This window comes from Lithobates pipiens, unplaced genomic scaffold, assembly GCF_037356315.1.
Source record: "Lithobates pipiens isolate NorthernLeopardFrog02 unplaced genomic scaffold, aLitPip1_a1.2 Scaffold_19, whole genome shotgun sequence".
Taxonomy (NCBI): Eukaryota; Metazoa; Chordata; class Amphibia; order Anura; family Ranidae; genus Lithobates; species Lithobates pipiens.
Genome location: NW_027507764.1, coordinates 207,826,361 through 207,845,829, shown reverse-complemented (window position 1 = coordinate 207,845,829; position 19,469 = coordinate 207,826,361). Strand labels below are relative to the sequence as shown.

General features: G+C 41.9%; 1 protein-coding gene across 2 annotated transcripts in view; it reads left to right on the top strand.

Annotated features, from left to right (window-relative positions):
* ANLN (anillin, actin binding protein) overlaps positions 1-10,307 on the top strand; it is an 80,823-nt gene extending 70,516 nt beyond the window's left edge. For both annotated transcript variants that reach the window (XM_077491662.1, XM_077491661.1), the window contains one exon: positions 8,021-10,307. In XM_077491662.1, the coding sequence (XP_077347788.1) occupies positions 8,021-8,144 (124 nt within the window). In that variant the 3' untranslated portion in view covers positions 8,145-10,307. The remainder of the gene's footprint in view (positions 1-8,020) is intronic.
* The last annotated feature ends 9,162 nt before the right edge of the window (positions 10,308-19,469 follow it).

Here is a 19,469-nt window from a genome sequence, read left to right as displayed (position 1 = left end):
GACCACGGAACACACCAGGCAGATCCGTAATACTGTTGTGGAGAAGTTTAAAGCCGGATTTGGATACAAAAAGATTTCCCAAGCTTTAAACATCCCAAGGAGCACTGTGCAAGCCATCATTTTGAAATGGAAGGAGTATCAGACCACTGCAAATCTACCAAGACCTGGCCGTCCCTCTAAACTTTCAGCTCAGACAAGGAGAAGACTGATCAGAGATGCAGCCAAGAGGCCCATGATCACTCTGGATGAACTGCAGAGAACTACAGCTGAGGTGGGAGAGTCTGTCCATAGGACAACAATCAGTCGTACACTGCACAAATCTGGCCTTTATGGAAGAGTGGCAAGAAGAAAGCCATTTCTCAAAGATATCCATAAAAAGTCTCCTCTAAAGTTTGCCACAAGCCACCTGGGAGACACACCAAACATGTGGAAGAAGGTGCTCTGGTCAGATGAAACCAAAATCGAACTTTTTGCCCACAATGCAAAACGATATGTTTGGCGTAAAAGCAACACAGCTCCCCGTAAACTAATTCAATTTATATTCCTGGGTGCCAAAATGACAATAGCCAAGGCTTGGAAACTCCCTAAAGTTTCCTTTGCAGCCGCCGTTAAAAAAATTTCTTGGATAATGTTGCAAGAGAAACTTACCGGCATTCTTTTAGATTCCACGGCTCAGTTCGAGGCTACGTGGGAGCCTTGGGCTCAATACATGGGCATTTCACTTATTCCAGGAGTCCGACCCTAGTTCCCTCGACCACTCTCGACTTTGAAGGTTGCTCGACTGCGGACACGCCCCCTCCCCCCCCCCCCCCATCTCCCTCTTCCCACACCTCTCACCCCTTGTTTTTCGGTACAGAGTCTTGTTTTACTTTGTCTTGTTTGGTTTTATTTTGTTGCCTCTCTCCCCAGGACCCTTTTGGCTCTCCTCTATTTTGCTTTTCATGTTAAATAATACTGGAAAGATGAGGTGTGGGCACATCAGTCACACCACTAATGTAGTACTCCTCCTCCTTGGTTTTGGAGGTCTATCACCTCTTGTAGAAAACGCCGGATGCCACGGGACTCCTCCCCTGCACAGTATGCTCCCAGTCGGGGTGCAGGGGAGGACTGACTAGTGACCCCCAGATTAAACCTCTATATGTCACAAGCAAGTGAGAAGGGCGACTATTCTGAAACGTGTTTATGTTTTAATTCCTTGTCGATGTACTAAGCAACCTTTTATGTATTCCTTATCAGTGACTTTTACCTCCGACAAGTGAGCAAGATTGTCTGTACTTTACTGTTTTGTTTCTCTTTGATATGTAAACTCAATAAAAACTTTTGAAAGTAAAAGCAACACAGCTCATCACCCTCAACACACCATCCCCACTGTCAAACATGCTGGTGGCAGCATCATGGTTTGGGCCTGCTTTTCTTCAGCAGGGACAGGGAAGATGGTTAAAATTGAGGGGAAGATGGATGCAGCCAAATACAGGACCATTCTGGATGAAAACCTGTTGGAGTCTGCAAAAGACCTGAAACTGGGATGGAGATTTATCTTCCAACAAGACAATGATCCCAAACATACAGCAAAATCTACAAAGGAATGGTTCACAAATAAACGTATCCAAGTGTTAGAATGGCCAAGTCAAAGTCCAGACCTGAATCCAATCGAGAATCTGTGGAAAGAGCTGAAAACTGCTGTTCACAAACGCTCTCCATCCAACCTCACTGAGCTCGAGCTGTTTTGCAAGGAAGAATGGGCAAGAATTTCAGTCTCTCGATGTGCAAAACTGATAGAGACATACCCCAAGCGTCTTGCAGCTGTAATCGCAGCAAAAGGTGGCTCTACAAAGTATTAACGCAAGGGGGCCGAATAATTTTGCACGCCCCACTTTTCATTTTTTTATTAGTTAAAAAAGTTTCAAAAATCCAATAGATTTCGTTCCACTTCACAATTGTGTCCCACTTGTTGGTGATTCTTCACAAAAAATAAAAATGTTATATCTTTGAAGCCTGAAATTTGGCAAAAGGTTGAAAAGTTCAAGGGGGCCGTATACTTTCGCAAGGCACTGTATATGCTGCTAGAACAAAAATAACAAAAAGATCGTACATCATGGGACACAGTCACAGTAATTACTGTATGGGTTATATAGGCACCTTCAGGTGATGGACATTGGCACACTCTAAACAGGAAGTTCAATTCCCCATATAACCCCTCCCCTTACCGGGAGTACCTTTTCTTTTTTTTTTTGCCAGGTTGTGCGGCGTTGGTGTGCTTTAGCGTCCACAAAGCAGGCTGTGTAGCTATAAAATGCACCTTTTTTTTCAGGTGCATACAGCTGAAGGAGGGACACAGAGCAGATGGGTGACATGTGAGTGTGGGTGACACAGGCATTTTTGCTTAATCATCAGGCTGAGCTTAATAGCAGCGGCAGTTGCTGAACTATTGCTCAGCAGTGGGTGCATTTTTTTGGTAGTATCTCTGAGTTTGTGCTTGGCACTATGACCAGGGGGGGTGGTACAAATACCACAAAAACCAAGGGCACAAAGGGGTCACTCTTAGGCCCTTTTTTTCCCCTCCTAAAAAGTTTTCAACACTTTGTCCTATGGAGGAAAAATTTACTAAGATGTGGAGTATACTAGCAATTGACGCTGCTATATCCTCTGAATAAAAGTTTGATTTGTCCGGTTGACAATGCGCGAATGCGTAGGGATCAAACTGATGAATTGGAATGCCTGTTAAACATTTTTATCCTTGGCAGGTTCAGTGCCTCAACCTGCAGTGGCAGCAATTGGGGTATGTCAATCCTCGAGAGACCATTTTTGAAACAGGTGCTCAAGGTGTTCCCTGAACAGCAGGCCCAGGAGTTAGTCCAGCTGCTGGCGGCTTTGTGTTTTTCAATTGATACAATCGGAGATTATATTCTTCAAACTTATTGCCTTACGCTTGGGTTGGTACATATGTGTAGAATCTTATGGTTGAAAAGTTGTTCAGCCAAAGCACCATGCAAAAAGCTCATGGCTGGTTTTCCTTTCCATGGTGAAAAGCTGTTTGGGGAGGATTTGGACAAATGTATCCAAAAAATATCAAGTGGGAAAAGTACCCTTTTGTCAGTTAAGAAAAAGAGTAAACGTCCCTTATTTAAATGGGATCTTTCTCCAGTGCCAGGGGCATCAGCCTTCAGGCAGTCGCGATGGCCTCCACCATCAGGTTCAAGAGGTAAACCTCAGGGGCAACCCCAGGGACAAAGGAAATCCTGGGGGAGGAAACCCACAAGACAGAACGCTAAAGCCCCTTTATGAAGGGCCACTCACTCGAGTGAGGGGGAAGATTTCTGCAGTTCTCAAAGGTCTGGCAGGAAGAATTTCGAGACAGATGGGTGGTCTCCACAATAGCTCTAGGTTACAAACTAGAGTTCAGAGAATACCCATCTCCTTGTTTCCTCAGGACAAATGTCCCCAAAAATCCAGAGAAAAGGGTCTCTCTTTCTAGCGTTAGACCAACTTTTGTCACAAAATTTGAACATGGTGGTCCCCATGGAAGAGCAGGGGTTGGTTTTATTCAAACCTTTATACGGTGCCAAAACCAAATGGGGATGTTGGACGCATTAGAGATCTCAAAGATCTAAACCGGTTCCTGAAAATTCCCTCTTTTTGCATGGGATCGATCCGATCAGTAGTCTCCATTCTACAAGGAGGAGAACTTCTGGCATCAATCAACATCATGGATGCATACCTGCATGTACCTATTTTCCCCGCTCACTAGTAGTATCTACGTTTTGAAGTAGAAAAACTTAATTTTTAGTTTGTAGCCTTGCCTTTCGCTTTGTTTCCAGAACAGGTGGAAAGAAGCTCAGCACAGGATTCTAGTCTGTAGTCTTCCATCAACCCTCCTCTGCCTCATTCTTCTTGATGGTGATGTTCTCTTCCATTCTTGCCACCCACTCCCCATCTGATTAATTCATTACTTCCCCCTCTCTGGGGACTGTCTGAGTTCCTTGCTAATGGACCTCAGGTGTCCTAGCATGGTATGCTTTGCTTTCCTCATCATTATTCTATTGGTACTAAATTCCTGTATGTATTTCTGAATATAAACTGCCACATGATTAAGTGGTGCTCGCGTTGCAGGTTTTCTTTTTGGTTATAGATTGGAGTGGAGCAAATGCTTGATGTGATATGACATGCTTGGATATTTGTACCCATTGTATAGAAATGCTTAAAATGGGCAAATCCTTTTTTTCATTTTGGATGGAGTGAGGGAGGGTTATAACCCCTGTCAGTTTATTTGTTTCCATCTGTGTCCCATTGGGGAGATTTCCCTTCCTGTCCCATAGCCAAGCAGGAAGTGAGAGGAAATCCCTGCAAATTAAGGGAGTTCCTTGGGGCTCCCCGGGTCACCAGAACTAGTGTCTCCATTGGAAGTTTTTCTGGGGACAACCCAAAATTTGGGATTTTCTTTTATTTTTACTTTAACTTTCACTTTTAATGATAATGGTAAACAGGACACATAGAGAGGGTGAAGCTCCCATAGAATGCATTGACCTCTTAAGGACCGAGCCTCTGTCTGAGATTTGTTGTTTACAAGTTAAAAACATTTTTTTCTTGCTAGAAAATTACTTGGAACCCCCAAACAACATACATTTTTTTTCTAACACCCTAGAGAATAAAATGGCAGTCGTTGTATTGCTTTCTGTCACACCGTATTTGCGCAACGGTCTTACAAGTGCACTTTTTTTGGAAAAAATACTTTTCATTAAAAAAAGTTGTATTGTGAAAGATAATGTTACGTCAAGTAAATTGATACCCAACATGTCACGGTTCAAAATTGCACCCGCTCGTGGAATGGTGACAAACTTTTACCCTTAAAAATCTCCATAGGTGACGTTTAAAAAATTCTACAGGTTGCATGTTTTGAGTTAGAGGAGGTCTAGGGCTAGAATTTTATAGCTCTACCGATCGCGGCAATACCTCACATGTGTGTTTTGACCATCGCTTTCATATGTGGGCACTACTCACTTATGCTTTTGCTTCTGCACACAAGCTCGTGGGGACGGGGCGTGTTTTAAAAAGGTGAAAGTGATCTCGCGGTGAATCCGCCGCAGAGACCACTTATATCTTGAAGCAGACCACCCGCTGAACAAGAGGATACCGGGGTTATGGCTGCTGCCATAACAACGATACTCCTCTTCAAAGTACAGACTTGTAACGACGGTGGACGGTCTGGAAGTGGTTCAAGTAAAAAATAAATAAATAAACCTCTAGCCTTTAGAACCACTTTTAAGTCTTGGGTCCTCTACAATTCCAAAGCATAATTGTGTAGCAAGTGCCCTTGTTTTGGCTTTCTAGTTTTAATTGATTGAAGCAGAATTAGACACATTAAATGTAACAGTTTCCTGAAAAGGTTACATAACTGTCACAGTTGCTTGTGCTCTCAGCAGAACTGTCAAGCCGTCAAATATCTGGTGTCATAACTGATCACATGTGCAGCACCATGGCAACTGCAGTTCAAACAGAGTAAACAATGGCAGCTTCCTTGACTTTAAAGGATAGATAGGTTTAGTTATGTGAACCAGTCTTAGAGAGCTGTTCTCTACTAAATGTAGGAGTTTGGTATAGGCCCAGTGGAAGAAACTGCTCTCTCTCAAGGCTTCTGTGAAAAACATTGCTATTATGGCAGCAGTTATGTTGGATATGTGGAATGAGTATGTCCAGATCTATCTGTACCTTTTGCATATTCGTTGGTTTTTTCAGACTTTGATCTGAATGGCTTTTATTGGCCGTTAAGGCAGACGTAGTCTGTGAGGAGTAGATGGTAAACACGAGAAGGGCCCCACACCAACAACCAGTCCCATCTTGTACTGGTACAGTGTCTCACTCAGAGCAGATTGGGGCCTTTTAATAGCAAAGTGCAATATGCACAATATGCTATAAGGGATTGGCACTACTCTTGTAAAATGCAACTTCCTACATCACCAATATATCCTGCTCTGTCTTGGTATATATGACATGTGTTGTACCCATGCCATTTGTGTGGAATCTATTCTATACCACAGTATACGTTGACTCTACTACTACTGACTTTTACAAGCACGAGCTCAATGACTTAATGCGCATCAGTACCACTATACTCCCACAGAGCTTCAGGTGCTGGAATGAAGACCAATTCCAAAGATTTAGGCATTGCCTAGCATTTCCTATAGTACTGTTATTTATGTTGGTAAGCCCAGCACCTTACTGCTTAGTCTTTTCAGTTGCTGTAGGCGTATAGGGGAGTATGTAGACTGCTGTTCCTGCACAGTATGAGAAAATTGTCCTTCGATAGTTTTTATATGGTACAAAACTTATGACGTTCACTTACAGTGGTGTAGGCTGTATGAGTGGTCGCTGTAGGTGTGCTTCTGCAACAGACCCTTTTTTTTATACTGTATAGGGTGTTGATATCTCCACCACAGATCGGATATCACATTTATGTTCTATGAGGTTTAAAAAAATGATAATAATTTGGCATGCACTTAAAGAGTTTTTTGCAATCGATATTCAAAATATGCTCATGGGCATTTTGGAATACCAGGGTCAAATAGATGGCTCGGTAAATGTGTTAATTACACTTTTATATGGAGTTGCACAGACTATGGGGGCTTGTGTCCGTCCTTTGTCAAACAAGGCCTTGCTATGGGTTGGTATTAATAATAATATTATTACTATTATTTGAATATATATTTCCTTGTTGAGTCAGTCCCATGTAATTTTGTCTATGCAATTACATTTTTTTTTTACAATACGGCATAGACTTTAAAGAGGAAGTAAACCCTGGTGGGTTTACTTCCTCTTTGTCTCCCTGCAAAGGTAAAGCATAATGGGCTACTATGCATCCCATAGTAGCCCATTATGTGTCACTTACCTGACACAGGAGCCAGCAATGTCACCACTGTTCTCTGTAGCACGGAGCATCCATCTTCTTCCGGGTATCTCTGATCCGGCCACTCGAGCACCAGAACAGCGATGACATCATTCCCGCGCATGAGCACGGGAGCCGCCACTAACGGCTTATCGCCATTAGCAGCGGCATGCCAAGTGCGCCTGCGCGCCGCTGTCTACGGCGCATGCGCCATAGACAGCGGTGCCTGTCTTTTCTTTTTTTTTTTTTTTTTTTTTTTTTTTTAAATATCTCCTAAACCGTGTAGGTTTAGGAGATATTTCTTGGACCTACATGTAAGCCTTAATCTAGGCTTACCTGTAGGTCAAAATGGTTTGTAAGGGTTTACAACCACCTTAACCTCTAATCTAGTAAGTTCTCATTTCTCTCATGTGCTATTCTGGCGATTTGGGAAATCTGTAGTTAGCAGTAAATCTAACTCTAGTTCCAGGAGTCTTCCAGAAAAGCAGAATTCCCTCCCCTGTGTTTCCTTTTTCCTGTTGTATGTTTTGTTTCAGATTAAAGTGGATGTAAACCCAATTCATGAAATTTGACCTAGGCACATATATCTGTACTGTTTACTTATCTCTCGTCAAAGCCCTAAGTCCTGTGTCTTTATGCTTTTTCATTCTTCTATTATCAGCATGATGAATTCTGACAAGCTCTCCAACAGCCGAGATAAAACCAGCCTGACATTTGTGTTTGGGTGGGTACTATAAATAGATTAGCAGAGAGCTTGTATATTCACAGCACAAACTGGTCAGTTTATTAGAAAAACTTCCTTTTTTAAAGTCTTTTTGAGGATGCGTTTCCTGTTTTTGTTGGAGGATGTGCCAGCCTCTCCTATGCTATCTTGCAAGATTCCTAGAAATTGTTACTAAAAAGTCCAGCACTGACTTCCTATGTCCTGACTTCCTAAGTCCTATGTTGTGACATTTTGAAGATGAGTTTTTCCACAATGCCTATAGCTACAGAGGTGACTGGAGGCTTGTTTCAAAGTCCTTTTTGCTGCTTGTTCAGAATGTGTAAATACTTTAATATGTAAATAATTTTGAATTTTTCTAGTCCACAGGTTCACTATATGCCATATTTTATAATACATCCTTTTTGTTTTGCTCCTAGGAACTGGTTATCTGCAGATACTAAAGATGAACGAAATCTCTGGATGCAAAAGCTTAACCAGGTCCTGGTGGATCTTCGCATGTGGCAGCCAGATGCTTGCTATAGACCAGCTACCAAAGTTTAAAAGAAATTGTGGATGTTTACTGAAAACCTGCTTGTCCTATAGTTCACCTAGTTTTTGTGTTTGTTTTGTTTTTTTTAACTTGTATGCTTTTTAAAACTATTATGCCTTTTGGTTGTGTATCATTTTTCATCAAACAGGAGTTTTATTACTATTTTTCCCTTGGCCTCATGTATTACATTTATGTGAGTTAGTGATTTGTTAGGAATCTTAATCTCACAAAGAATGGGTAACCCTACGTAATACCGCTGAGGGATAGTGCCTGTAGTATTTGTATTGTTTTACTCTTTATTTTGGCAGTGAAAATTTGCCTTTTTGTGAGCGTTTTAATTTCCTGCTAACTTATGTGCAATATTCAGACCTTTCTTTGGACAGAATTACCACAACAGTTTTACTTTATATATTTAAAAAAGAAAAAACAATTTTAACTACTTTAAAAACATAAGCACATTCTGTAGTGGCTTTTCCAGCTTAGCTTGTTTCATTGTGTTTTTTTTTTTTTCTCTCTTTCTTTTTCCTCATTTGGTGGAATGGGAGCATATGGCTGTAATATGACCTGACTCTCGGTCCATTTAAATATAGAAACTTCAACATGGATTTAATTTTAGCACAGAACTAATGCTTCAGTGGCTTCCACTGTTTTGAATTATGCAGTTTATTCTTTTATTTAAATACCACACTGTTTCAAGATCTGTTGTGAGCCTATTAGTGAAGCTATATGCTTAATAATGATCAGGGTATTGATGGCAGTAGACTTTCTGTATAAAATAAACAAGTAATTGAAGTGAAAATCCAGCCAAAGCTTTTTGTAATTTTTGGATGGAGAGGAAGAGGACTGGAACCTCCATCAGGTCTTTACTGCTGTCTGGTGCCTTGTTGGGTAGGTATCCCTCACTTCCTTTTTCAGGAGCTATGTTGTCACCTAGACAGGTAGTAAGGTCATGTCTCCTGTGAGGGGTCATGATATGAAAATCTGTTTGGAGCTTTAGCTTTCCCTACGGTCATCGACGACGAAAAAGGCAATCTACCCAATGGGGCCAAAGATGGCAGTAAAAATGAATAGATCCAAATATATATTTGAGCGCAAGGAACAAACGAGCTCTGCAGTATTTTTTTTTTTTTTTTTTTTTTTTTTTTTAAGTTTGTTTTTACAAAGCTGCTATAGTGCCAGCTATTTTCTTTACTGGTTTAATATTTTATGGAATAGTTAATAAATATTTGTATCATTTTTTTTTTTTTTTTTTTGTTTAAGGGCGTTGCTTCTTGGCTGTTGTAAATCTATGGAGCTGAACAAACAGATATTTATAGTGTATTTGAGTATCGTACTTCATAGCAGTTGGTAATAGACTACAGCACTCCAATTCTCCTAACACTATGTTAAATCATATTTTCAAAACAGTTGCCACAAAAATGCAACTGGGAATGAATTGGACCAGTAAAATCTTAGTTAACTAATGTTAATGTGGCATGGCAATTGATACAGACATGGCTATATTACTATAAAATCTGTTCAATCCCTAGATTGCTACTTTTTTTTTTTTTTTTTTGTATAAGTACATATTTGAGGTTGGGCCTAGTGTTGTAGCCTAGTCTATCATTTAGATCAGTATACTTTTTCAAGGACAATTATGACTTCTTGATGCTAAGCATTACTTTTCTGCAGAACGTTCTGCCATTATTTTACTTTACATTCAGATTACCATGATTTTAAACAAAGATTGTTACCTCAGTAGAAAAAAAAAGTGTTTGGCTTAGGAATTGCTGTTTACAGTGGCCTTGAAGCATTATGTATAAAATTTCTTTAAGGTTTTAATGCATTAAAAAAAAAATTATCCTTTGTTCTCATTCACTGACCTGGTGGAAAACTTGGGTACTCCCGACTACATGTTCACTATTTTTGCATTTACTATTCATTTATATTCAGGTAATCTAAGAATTTGATAGAATTATGCTATATTATCTATCTCACAAATGAACACTAACTGCATTTGTGACTTCACTCACACACATTTTGAATGTTTGTCCGATTTTTTTTGTTTGTTTGTTTTTGTATCTATTTCACTCTTTCGTGTGTTTTTATTTTGTACCTTTTATTGTTTTGTAAAAATATGTATGGGGATATTATGACATTGAAAAAATAAAATTTGTATATATGTATGTATCAAAGCTGTGTTATCACATTGCATTGACGGTCAGTGTTTTCTTTGCAGTGGTCTGTAAAATAATTTTTATGGTTTTATGAAAAGGCAAAACTTTTTTTGTTTTGTTTTGTTTTTTGGTTAGAGAAAGGGAGCAAGAGCCATAACCAGAAGTGAGAGGAAATCCCTCCAAAGTCAGGGAATCCTGATGTTTTTTTATTGGAAAGTTTCCCCCTATTCGTGTTCTGATGTCAACCCAAAATTTGGGATTCTCCTTTCTTTCACTTTCGATGATAACCGTAAATAGGACGAATGGAGAATGTGAATCTCCCTAAGGGTGGCACAGACGGCAATAGAAAGCATGTTCTTATCCTTCTACACTCTATCCAAAATTTTAAAGTTTTGCTTTTATTGATACTTTAAAGCTAAAGTGCAGGCAAGCAGCTAAATTTATTGTTTTTTTTCAGTGCAAGTGGATTACAGAAGATTACAATGTAACAATACAAATGATAAAACAGACTCTAACAGAATAAATCGTCCACACCCTGATTTTAGGTCTTAAACCAAAGGAGTCCAGGTCCATAAAAGAGCTGCCTTTATAAGATGTGATGTTAGCCTATGTCTCCATAAAAGGGAGTGGGCGGTCATGTCATCCTGAGTATAGAGGAAATTCATATTTTTGTTTAAAAAAGGGAATTAAGTAAATCGAGAATTTGAGACCGAAGAAAGAAAATGGATGCTACAAGAAGTTCATAAATCGGTCAGGGCTTGAGTATGTGGTCCAAATACTCCAAGTAGAGATATGTTGTTCAAATTTGTCATGTAACCAGGTCGGTTTCTCCATTCATTGTAGGTGAGTGATTTTGGAAATCTTTTCCTTAAAGCGGGAGTCCGCCGTTTTTTTTTTTTTTTTAAAGCCAGCAGCTACAAATACTGCAGCTGCTGACTTTTAAAATAATGACACTTACCCGCCCAGCGCACCCGTGATGTCTGCACCCGAAGCCTATCTCTCAGGTGCTGCCGCCGCCATCTTCGGTATGGGAATCAGGAAGTGGAGCCTTTCGGCTTCATTTCCCGGTTCCCTACTGCGCATGCGCGAGTCGCGCTGCACAATAAGGATGGTCCCCGCAGTCTCTGGGATCCGTGTGTTTCCCAGCAGGCAGCGGGGGGACCTTCGGAAAGGGGCGTAGATTCTGCGGAAAGGGGCGTACCTTCTGCAGAATCTACGCCGGAAGTGGGTGCAGATACCTGTACTGTAAAGGTACCTGCACCCCCTCCCCCTGAAAGGTGCCAATTGTGGCGCCGGAGGGGGGGAGGGTTCCAATGAGCGGAAGGTCCACTTTAGGGTGGACCTCCGCTTTAATGTAAGGTGAGGTCTGACCTTTAATTTTCAGGTACCACAATTCCGGATCCCAATAAAAAAAAAAGTGCAAAAACCTTTCTGGCACTAGATATTGAATCGGAGATGAGTGCAATTCCTGGTATCTGCGGAAAGCTACGGCTTGTCACTTCATATATTGTAAATATTTGTGCCCAAAATAAGATCCAAGTGTAGGACCACTAAAAATGTAACATGGTCTCTCTCTCTCTCTCCTTCATGCCAACATTGAGCAAAGGCAAGGGGAAGATCTTTTTTGTATAAGATGCACATTTGTACCTATGCATTATATTTTGAAATTGTTCTCATGAGCTGCAGTCACAATGCTAAGTTTGTGTCAAGGTGAACATTCTGTGGAGGTGATCATCAGAAAAAGGATAATTTATATCCTTATGCCAAGCAGAATTGTAGGGAGGGAATGTTCATGTTCAACCTCTAGAAATGGACCCTAATTTGTTGAGATGGGTTCAGCTGAAAGTATTAGAGCTAACGAACTGGTTAAGACAGGCTTGTCTGCTGTTGAGGCTATGTTTACACTGATCCAACAAGGAAGCCGCACGATTTTCGATCTGACTTTGCCCTGCAACTTCAGTGAACGGTATCCAACTTTGAGATGATTACGTCTTGTCCTTTGACCAATAAAACAATTCCTTTTGGCTCTGGTATGGAGGAAATCTCATGAAAAATTCTTTAAAAAAAAGAAAAAATAGTGTGGAGTCCCCCATGCTGTTTTGTTTTTTTGTATGATGTTCCCCCCACCCCACCCATAATCCTTACCAGAACCTTAAGCTAAGCATGCAGTTTAGGAAAGGGGGGAGCAAACCTGCCCCAACACCCTCCTGAACCAGGCCACATGCCCCCCACCCACCCCAAAGCAACTTGTCCCCATGTTAATGTGACAATGTCTTACTAGGACGACGGGAGTTTGTTGCGAGCTGGCCGTCTGTTTTTATACATGATTTTTAAACCTACCAATGTAAGTGTAAACTTTTTTTTTTTTACAAATAAATTCAGACTTCTGACAAGATCTCTGTCAACTGTCAGAAAACCAGGCTGAATTGTGTCAGGGTGGGTGCTGTTAATAGATTAGCAGAGAGCTGATCTATTCACAGCACAGCTCTGCCAGTCTTCACCTATGTGAAGAGGGGGTATGTGCCTTTCCTCCAATCACAGTGTATGGGAAGAATCCACACTCACAGGTGAATCGTGAAGAGAAAATTCTAACAGTTCGTGCACTTTCTAGACAGTGTATAAAGCTGAAGACAGCAGCTATGATTTGTTTCATCTCTCTCTCTGATATGAGGCTGTTCACTTCACTGGGTATATGTGAGGATTTACAGCCACTTTAAAGTTCCCTATTTAATAGCATGGTGCAGATGACAGGTTCTCTTTAACCGCTTAACAACCGGCACATAGCCAAATGACTGGTACAGGACGGTTGCTTAACCCTTGGAGGATGAACTATGACGTCCTCCCAGAATTGCGCTTTTGTGCTCCCCTTTGGGCACGCACTCAAACATCCCTTGTCAACAAACTGGCGACATGACGCCGGTTCCTCCCTCCCCTCTCTGTACCGATTGGTACAGTGGAGGGGAGAGATCAGTGGCAGCAGCGCTGTGGGCACTACAGATCCAGCTCACTGATAATTAACCCTGCAATTCCCTGATGATACTCTGCAATGCCCTGACGATACTCAGTGATACTCTGCAATACCCAGTCATGCTCGATGATACCCTGCAATATCCCGCCATACACGGTGATGCTCGGTCATGCTCAGCCATACTCGGTGATACCCAGCCATGCTCGGCCTCTGTATCTGGCCAGGCTGTGGAAGTCTCACATGTGTGGTATCGCTGTACTCGGGAGGAGTAGGAGAATCTATTTTGGGGTGTCATTTTTGGTATGTACATGCTATGTGTTAGAAATATTGTATAAATGGACCACTTCCCGCCCGCTGGCCGTCATTACGTCCTGGACTTTGTGCAGGGATATCTGATGCCTGCAGCTACAGGCATCATTCAGATATCGTTTTTTTTCAGCCGGTGATTCCCTACACCAGGGATATGCAATTAGCGGACCTCCATCTGTTGCAGAACTACAACTCTCATGAGGCTGACATCAAGACTGACAGCCATAAGCATAACACCCAGAGGCATGATGGGACTTGTGGTTTTGCAACAGCTGGAGGTCCGCTAATTGCATATCCCTGCCCTACACCATAAGAATGGTCATAGCGGCTGTTCCACTGCTTGAAGTTACACTCCGCCGCCCTCCGGTGCTTCTTCCGACTCGCCGCTAAGATCGAAGCCAGAATTGTTTTTTTAATTTTATGTATTTATTTTTATTTCAGGCTTCCCTGTCTAGAGGTGAGATCCTATTGACCCCATATCTCACTTTTTCTTTTATAGCATAAAAAACCCAGTGATGATTAAATACCACCAAAAAAAAAGCTCTATTTGTGTGGGAAAAAAAAGGTCAAAATTGTGAGAGCACGAAAGCTGAAAATTGTTCTGGTTATTAAGGGGTTTTAAGTGCCCAGTGGTTAAAGTGTAGTCAAATAAAAAAAAAAAAAAGGGACATGACTTACTATTAAGCTGGCCACAGATAAATTTGAACCATGCATAGGTGGGCAGGCTGAATGTACTCAAGTTGATCGATTGATCAACTTCGGTACAACTGCCCTGTCAGATTTTACATGCAATAATCACTGTGTTCTCCCAGCGGGGACAGCTTCTCCTGCCCCCCACTACTGGGCGAACACACGGTCGGTGTTAATGGGGGAATCAAGCGAAAAATCTCGAGTCAACCCCCCGATGATCTCTATTGCAGAGTTTGCCTATTCTTTCATATAACAAGTGGAGAGACTTATCTGCTCACTCAGCTGTCAAAAGAAAACATCTGGGCAGTCTGCCAAGTTTTTAACATGAAATATTGGAACTAATGCCCCGTACACATGCTCCAATTATCGTAAGACAGATCATTCACATTTTGTTGCATACAACTAAGATTGAATACAACAGCGCAAAATGTGTGTAAGATTTTTATGGTACGATTCTGGAAAAATCTTCCGTTGTTCGTGGTTACGTATTTTAAATGATGCCAAATACATGTGACCCGTGTTTCCGATCATGCCTGGTGTTTGTCGAACGGCTTTTATCGGACGCATACGCTACTGACTACACGATTGTCGTACGATGGGCTGTCATCCAACCAAAGTTTTCCTGTTTGTCCCTTTTGGATTTGGTTGGACGGACTGACGTGATCGGCTGTCGAAAGCTGCGTACTAACGATCAGATTATCAAACGATCTGTCTGAAAGCGACTTTTGTGGTCCGATAATCGGAAATGTGTGTACGGGGCATTACTCTTCCTTCTTAGATCAAAGGGATAACCTGTGTGAAAAAAAAAATCCAGGCAGTCTGCCAAGTTTTTAAACGTGTAAATGCAGCAAGTTTAACCACTGAAAGTGTAAATATTTTTCTGACACTTGTTTCTTAAGTTAAAATCAATATTTTTTTCTAGAAAATTACTTGGAACCCCCAAACATATATATTTTGGTAAAGACCCTAGGGAATAAAATGTAAATTGCTGCAATATATGCCTTTTTTTGGGAAAAAATACACTTCAATGAATAAAAAAAAAAAAAAAACAGTAAAGTTAGCCCAATTTTTTTGTTTTAATGTAAAAGATGTTACGCCATGAGAATTGTGATCTATCTTCTAAGCAAAAAAAATTGTGATTCTCATGTTAGCCAGAATCGTGCAGCTCTACTGGCTCCTGATTTCCTTCCCTACTCCCTCCCGCACTGCCTCAATCATCTGGGCACTTAGGGGCATACAGTGTATGCAAACAGCTGCATCCAGTAAACCTGCCAAGAGCTATGGGTGATCACGTTTCTGAACAGCCCTTGGTCACCTGCAGTTAGGGACTGATGAGCAACCCTGCAAGCACAAAAACCTGTCCCTAATTGCAGGTAAACACTGGATGTACAGCAGTTTTCATACAACTGTAATCTTAACGGCAAGAATCAGCTCTATGCCCCTACTCACTCCTGTGAGTTTAGTTTAAAGATTGTTTTGGAACAGTGAAAAGGTTGGAATAAAAATCCTGAAGCTTTTCTGCTGTTGGTACAAGGGTGTTAACTCCTTGGGTCAACAGATTGGTAAGAGCAGCACAGTTGACAGCAAGGCTGTGACAAGCAGGTTGGACAACACAAAGGAGAGTGAAGATATAAAGCAGAATTCTAGCTTGCAGCTCTTAAACACCAGGTCTCTCCTCCAAGCATCTGAGATGCTTGCTGGCAAGGTGTCTACAAAGGCAAACAGATGTACCCCCAGTTTAAAAAGTGGAGGCACCCCTCAACAATTTTTAAGTGGACATGGCTGTAGGTTGGGGAAATTTACAGGGCATGGTATGCAATAAAACTGGGCCCCTGGCCTTGGAATTTGAAACGGCAGAAAAGATAGGAACTCTTCTTGCCTTCAAAGGTAGGAGTCTTTCCACTTTGGGACCCAGAGACTGCATATAACAATGGTGCAGTCTGCTGCACACTGATTCGAAAGGCCCACACAGGTGAGCTCTGGGGAACAGACTGGAGAGCAACAGTGTTCTGCACCTGTAGAGGTTTGCAGTCTTTTGGAACAGTGTGGCTTCTTATTTAATTTCCCTGCAAGCTGCCCCTGGCTGGCATCCTACCGTGATGGAGTTTTACCTCCCCCTCATTTTCCTCTTCTCTGGCTGGCACCGTTGAATACCTGTTTATCATCCCCTACCTCCTCATCACAGGAACTTCACTGCCAATTGGTTCTACCTGCATGTTGTCCCCTTCTCAAATTTGGAGCCCATTATTTTGCCACATATGCTTTTGCAGCAAGTGGCTGATGCTGTGCTAAAATAATTCAGCAGACTCCTCCATGCCATTTGGTGGGGGCAACAGCAGGTGTAACTATGGATGAGAAATCAGACTCGGAATACATTTTGGCAGCTGTAGTGGACTGCAAGCTACAGTAGTCAGCCTGGTGTCAGAGGAAGACGATGAAGGCTTGGTTAGCCACTCCACCACTCCTTCACATGCACTGGCTCTATGCCCAGCACCTGAAAGAAATGGCAAACATGTCCTGTCTGCAGATGGTGCAGCAAGTACAGGCAGTCCCCTACTTACAAACGACGCCTACTTACAAACTGAAGTGAGAGGAAATCTACCCCTAGGAAGGGAAATTCCGCCCTGTAAGAGTTAATATGGGGAAAAAGGTGTCTCCACTGAAGCTTTATCACCAATCTTTGTTTCCCTAATAACCCAAAAATGTCAAAATACAATTGTCATTGGGACAGAAAGTGAGGTGAAATCTTCTGAACGGGGCACAGACAGCAAAACAAATGTTACAGGGGTGATGACCCTTCCCTGTGCTATCCAAAAAGCTTTAAAGCACATTTTTTGGCTGGAGCTACACTTAAACAATGTATCTGTTCCAACTTACAAACAGATTCTACTTAAGAACAAGCCTACAGTCCCTATCTTGTTTGTAACCCAAGGACCACCTGTATTTGATCAATGCTTTGGCCTATAGACACAGAGGCTGCTCACCCCCTTGTAGCCGCATGCTTTCTTTCCCTCTCTTTAGGTGTGATCAACATTTTTTAAAATGTCACGCTAATTCTCTACCTTTATTTGCATCTATTAGAAGAGCTGTATGGGAGAAAACCGGTGCTTGGGTTGCACTGTAAAATTGTGGTTCGTTGTCGGGCTAGATGACACCTCAATAATGTGTGGTGCCCTGCTGCAAATAAAGAGCACCTGTTGTGTGCTGCTGCTGACACCGTTAAAAAAAAAAGACATACATGAATAAAAGACCCCTAACAAAATAAAACTCAAATAAAATAAAGAATGTAAAAACAAAACTCTTATGCTGCGTACACACGACTTTTCAAGGGACTAGGTCCGACAGTCTTTCCGATGGACTTTCGGCGGAGTTCCGGCAGACTTTCCAAATGAACGGACTTGGCCACACACAATCACACCAAAGTCTGACGGATTCAAACGTGATGACGTACGACCGGACTAGAATAAGGAAGTTCATAGCCAGTAGCCAATAGCTGCCCTAGCGTCGTCTTTTTTCCATCGGACTAGCATACACATGAATGGATTTCTCGGTCCGGCGGAGTTCCGGTGGAAAAATTTAAAACCATGTTCTATTTCTAAAGTCTGCCAGATTTTTGACAAGCAAAGGTCCGATGGAGCCCCCTACACGATTGAATTGTCCGACGGACTTGTTCCGTCGGACCTTTGCTTTCAAAAAGTCCGGTCCTGTGTACGCGGCATTAGTTTTCTTTTTTTCCCAAGACTACCTTTTTTTTTTTTAACAACACGCTTGGTCTTTATTGAGGAGACATCATTTTACAATGAACAGTTACATAATGATCATATTTACACAGTCCTAAGATAAAAATAATAAAGTAGCACAGGACAAAAATACAGTGATGCAAGTGAATAAGGGAAGTAGATAAACACTACCAAATATTATATTCAGTTTAAAATATAATTTCATTTGTGCAATCATTCTAGACTGGTCAGATGGGGTAATAACCCCTGTCTGTGAGGGGGGCGGGGGGGGGCTGCCCAATACCATCCTTGGGTCGGTACCCCAGTTCCTGCGAGGCAGAAAATTGAAAATTGTTCAGTCCAGGGTAACCATAGCCGGTCGAATTTCTGTGGGAAATCCCTGTTTGCGTAAGTCATCTTATACATTGGTAACACAGCATTTATGGCAGAGTCCCATGAGTCTACCTTTGGGGGAGAAGACAAGGCCCAGTTTTTTTAAGATTTCTTTCTTGGCATAAAATAGTAAAGACACAAGTAGCTTTGTATATCTGGGTCTCTGGTCATCTCCATGGATGCCGAAAACTGACTACATTTATTTTTTGATTACAAACGTTTTTATTGAGGGTAAAATAAAAATAAGTAGATCCACAGAAACAAGTACATGACTGCATCAAGGGATAGCATAAAAGAAATACACTACATACAAATATAGCTGGGACAGCCTCGTACCAGGCACAAAGGGGAACATACAAAAGTAAATTACGCACATAGCCTAGACCGTGTGCACCAGGTGATGCTTATCAAATTCAAGTATGTTAAAAATAGAAGGCTAGTAAAACAAAAGAAAACAAAACTAAACAGAGAAATGTAACAGTGCAAGAACTATTACTGCTGACTTCACATTCAAACAGCTTATATACCATAGCTCTGACTCCAAGCTGGTGCTAGTCATATACCTGGGTCAAAGAGGTGGGTGAATAAACCATCCATCGCGGTAATACAGGGACTCAGTAGGGCAGTCCGGATTCCGCTGCATCCCCTACTGGGGGTGTTGGGGGGAAGACTCCCCCGTGGGATCGGAAAACACCGGCCAATCGGCCCATTTAGCGGTATGAATATGCATGGTGTCCATAATGGTGTGGTGTACACGTTCCATTAGGCGGATAGCATTCATCCTACTAAGAACTTGAGACCAGGAAGTTACCTGCGAGCGCCAATGTAGCACAATCGTCCAGTGGACAGCGCAGAACAGTGTGTTGATCAACCTTTGGGTGGGACGGGGAACCCCCGTTATGGGAGCGAACAATAAACAGTGTTCAGGTGATAAGTGGACCTCGGATCCCACTATAGAGGATACCATGGTGCGAACCTGATCCCACACCCCCTGGAGCCGAGGACAGCTCCAGAAAGTGTGGACCAAAGAGCCCGATTCCGGGCAGCCCCGAAAGCAGAGATCGGGAACTGTGGGGTAAAATCTATGAATCCTATCCGGGG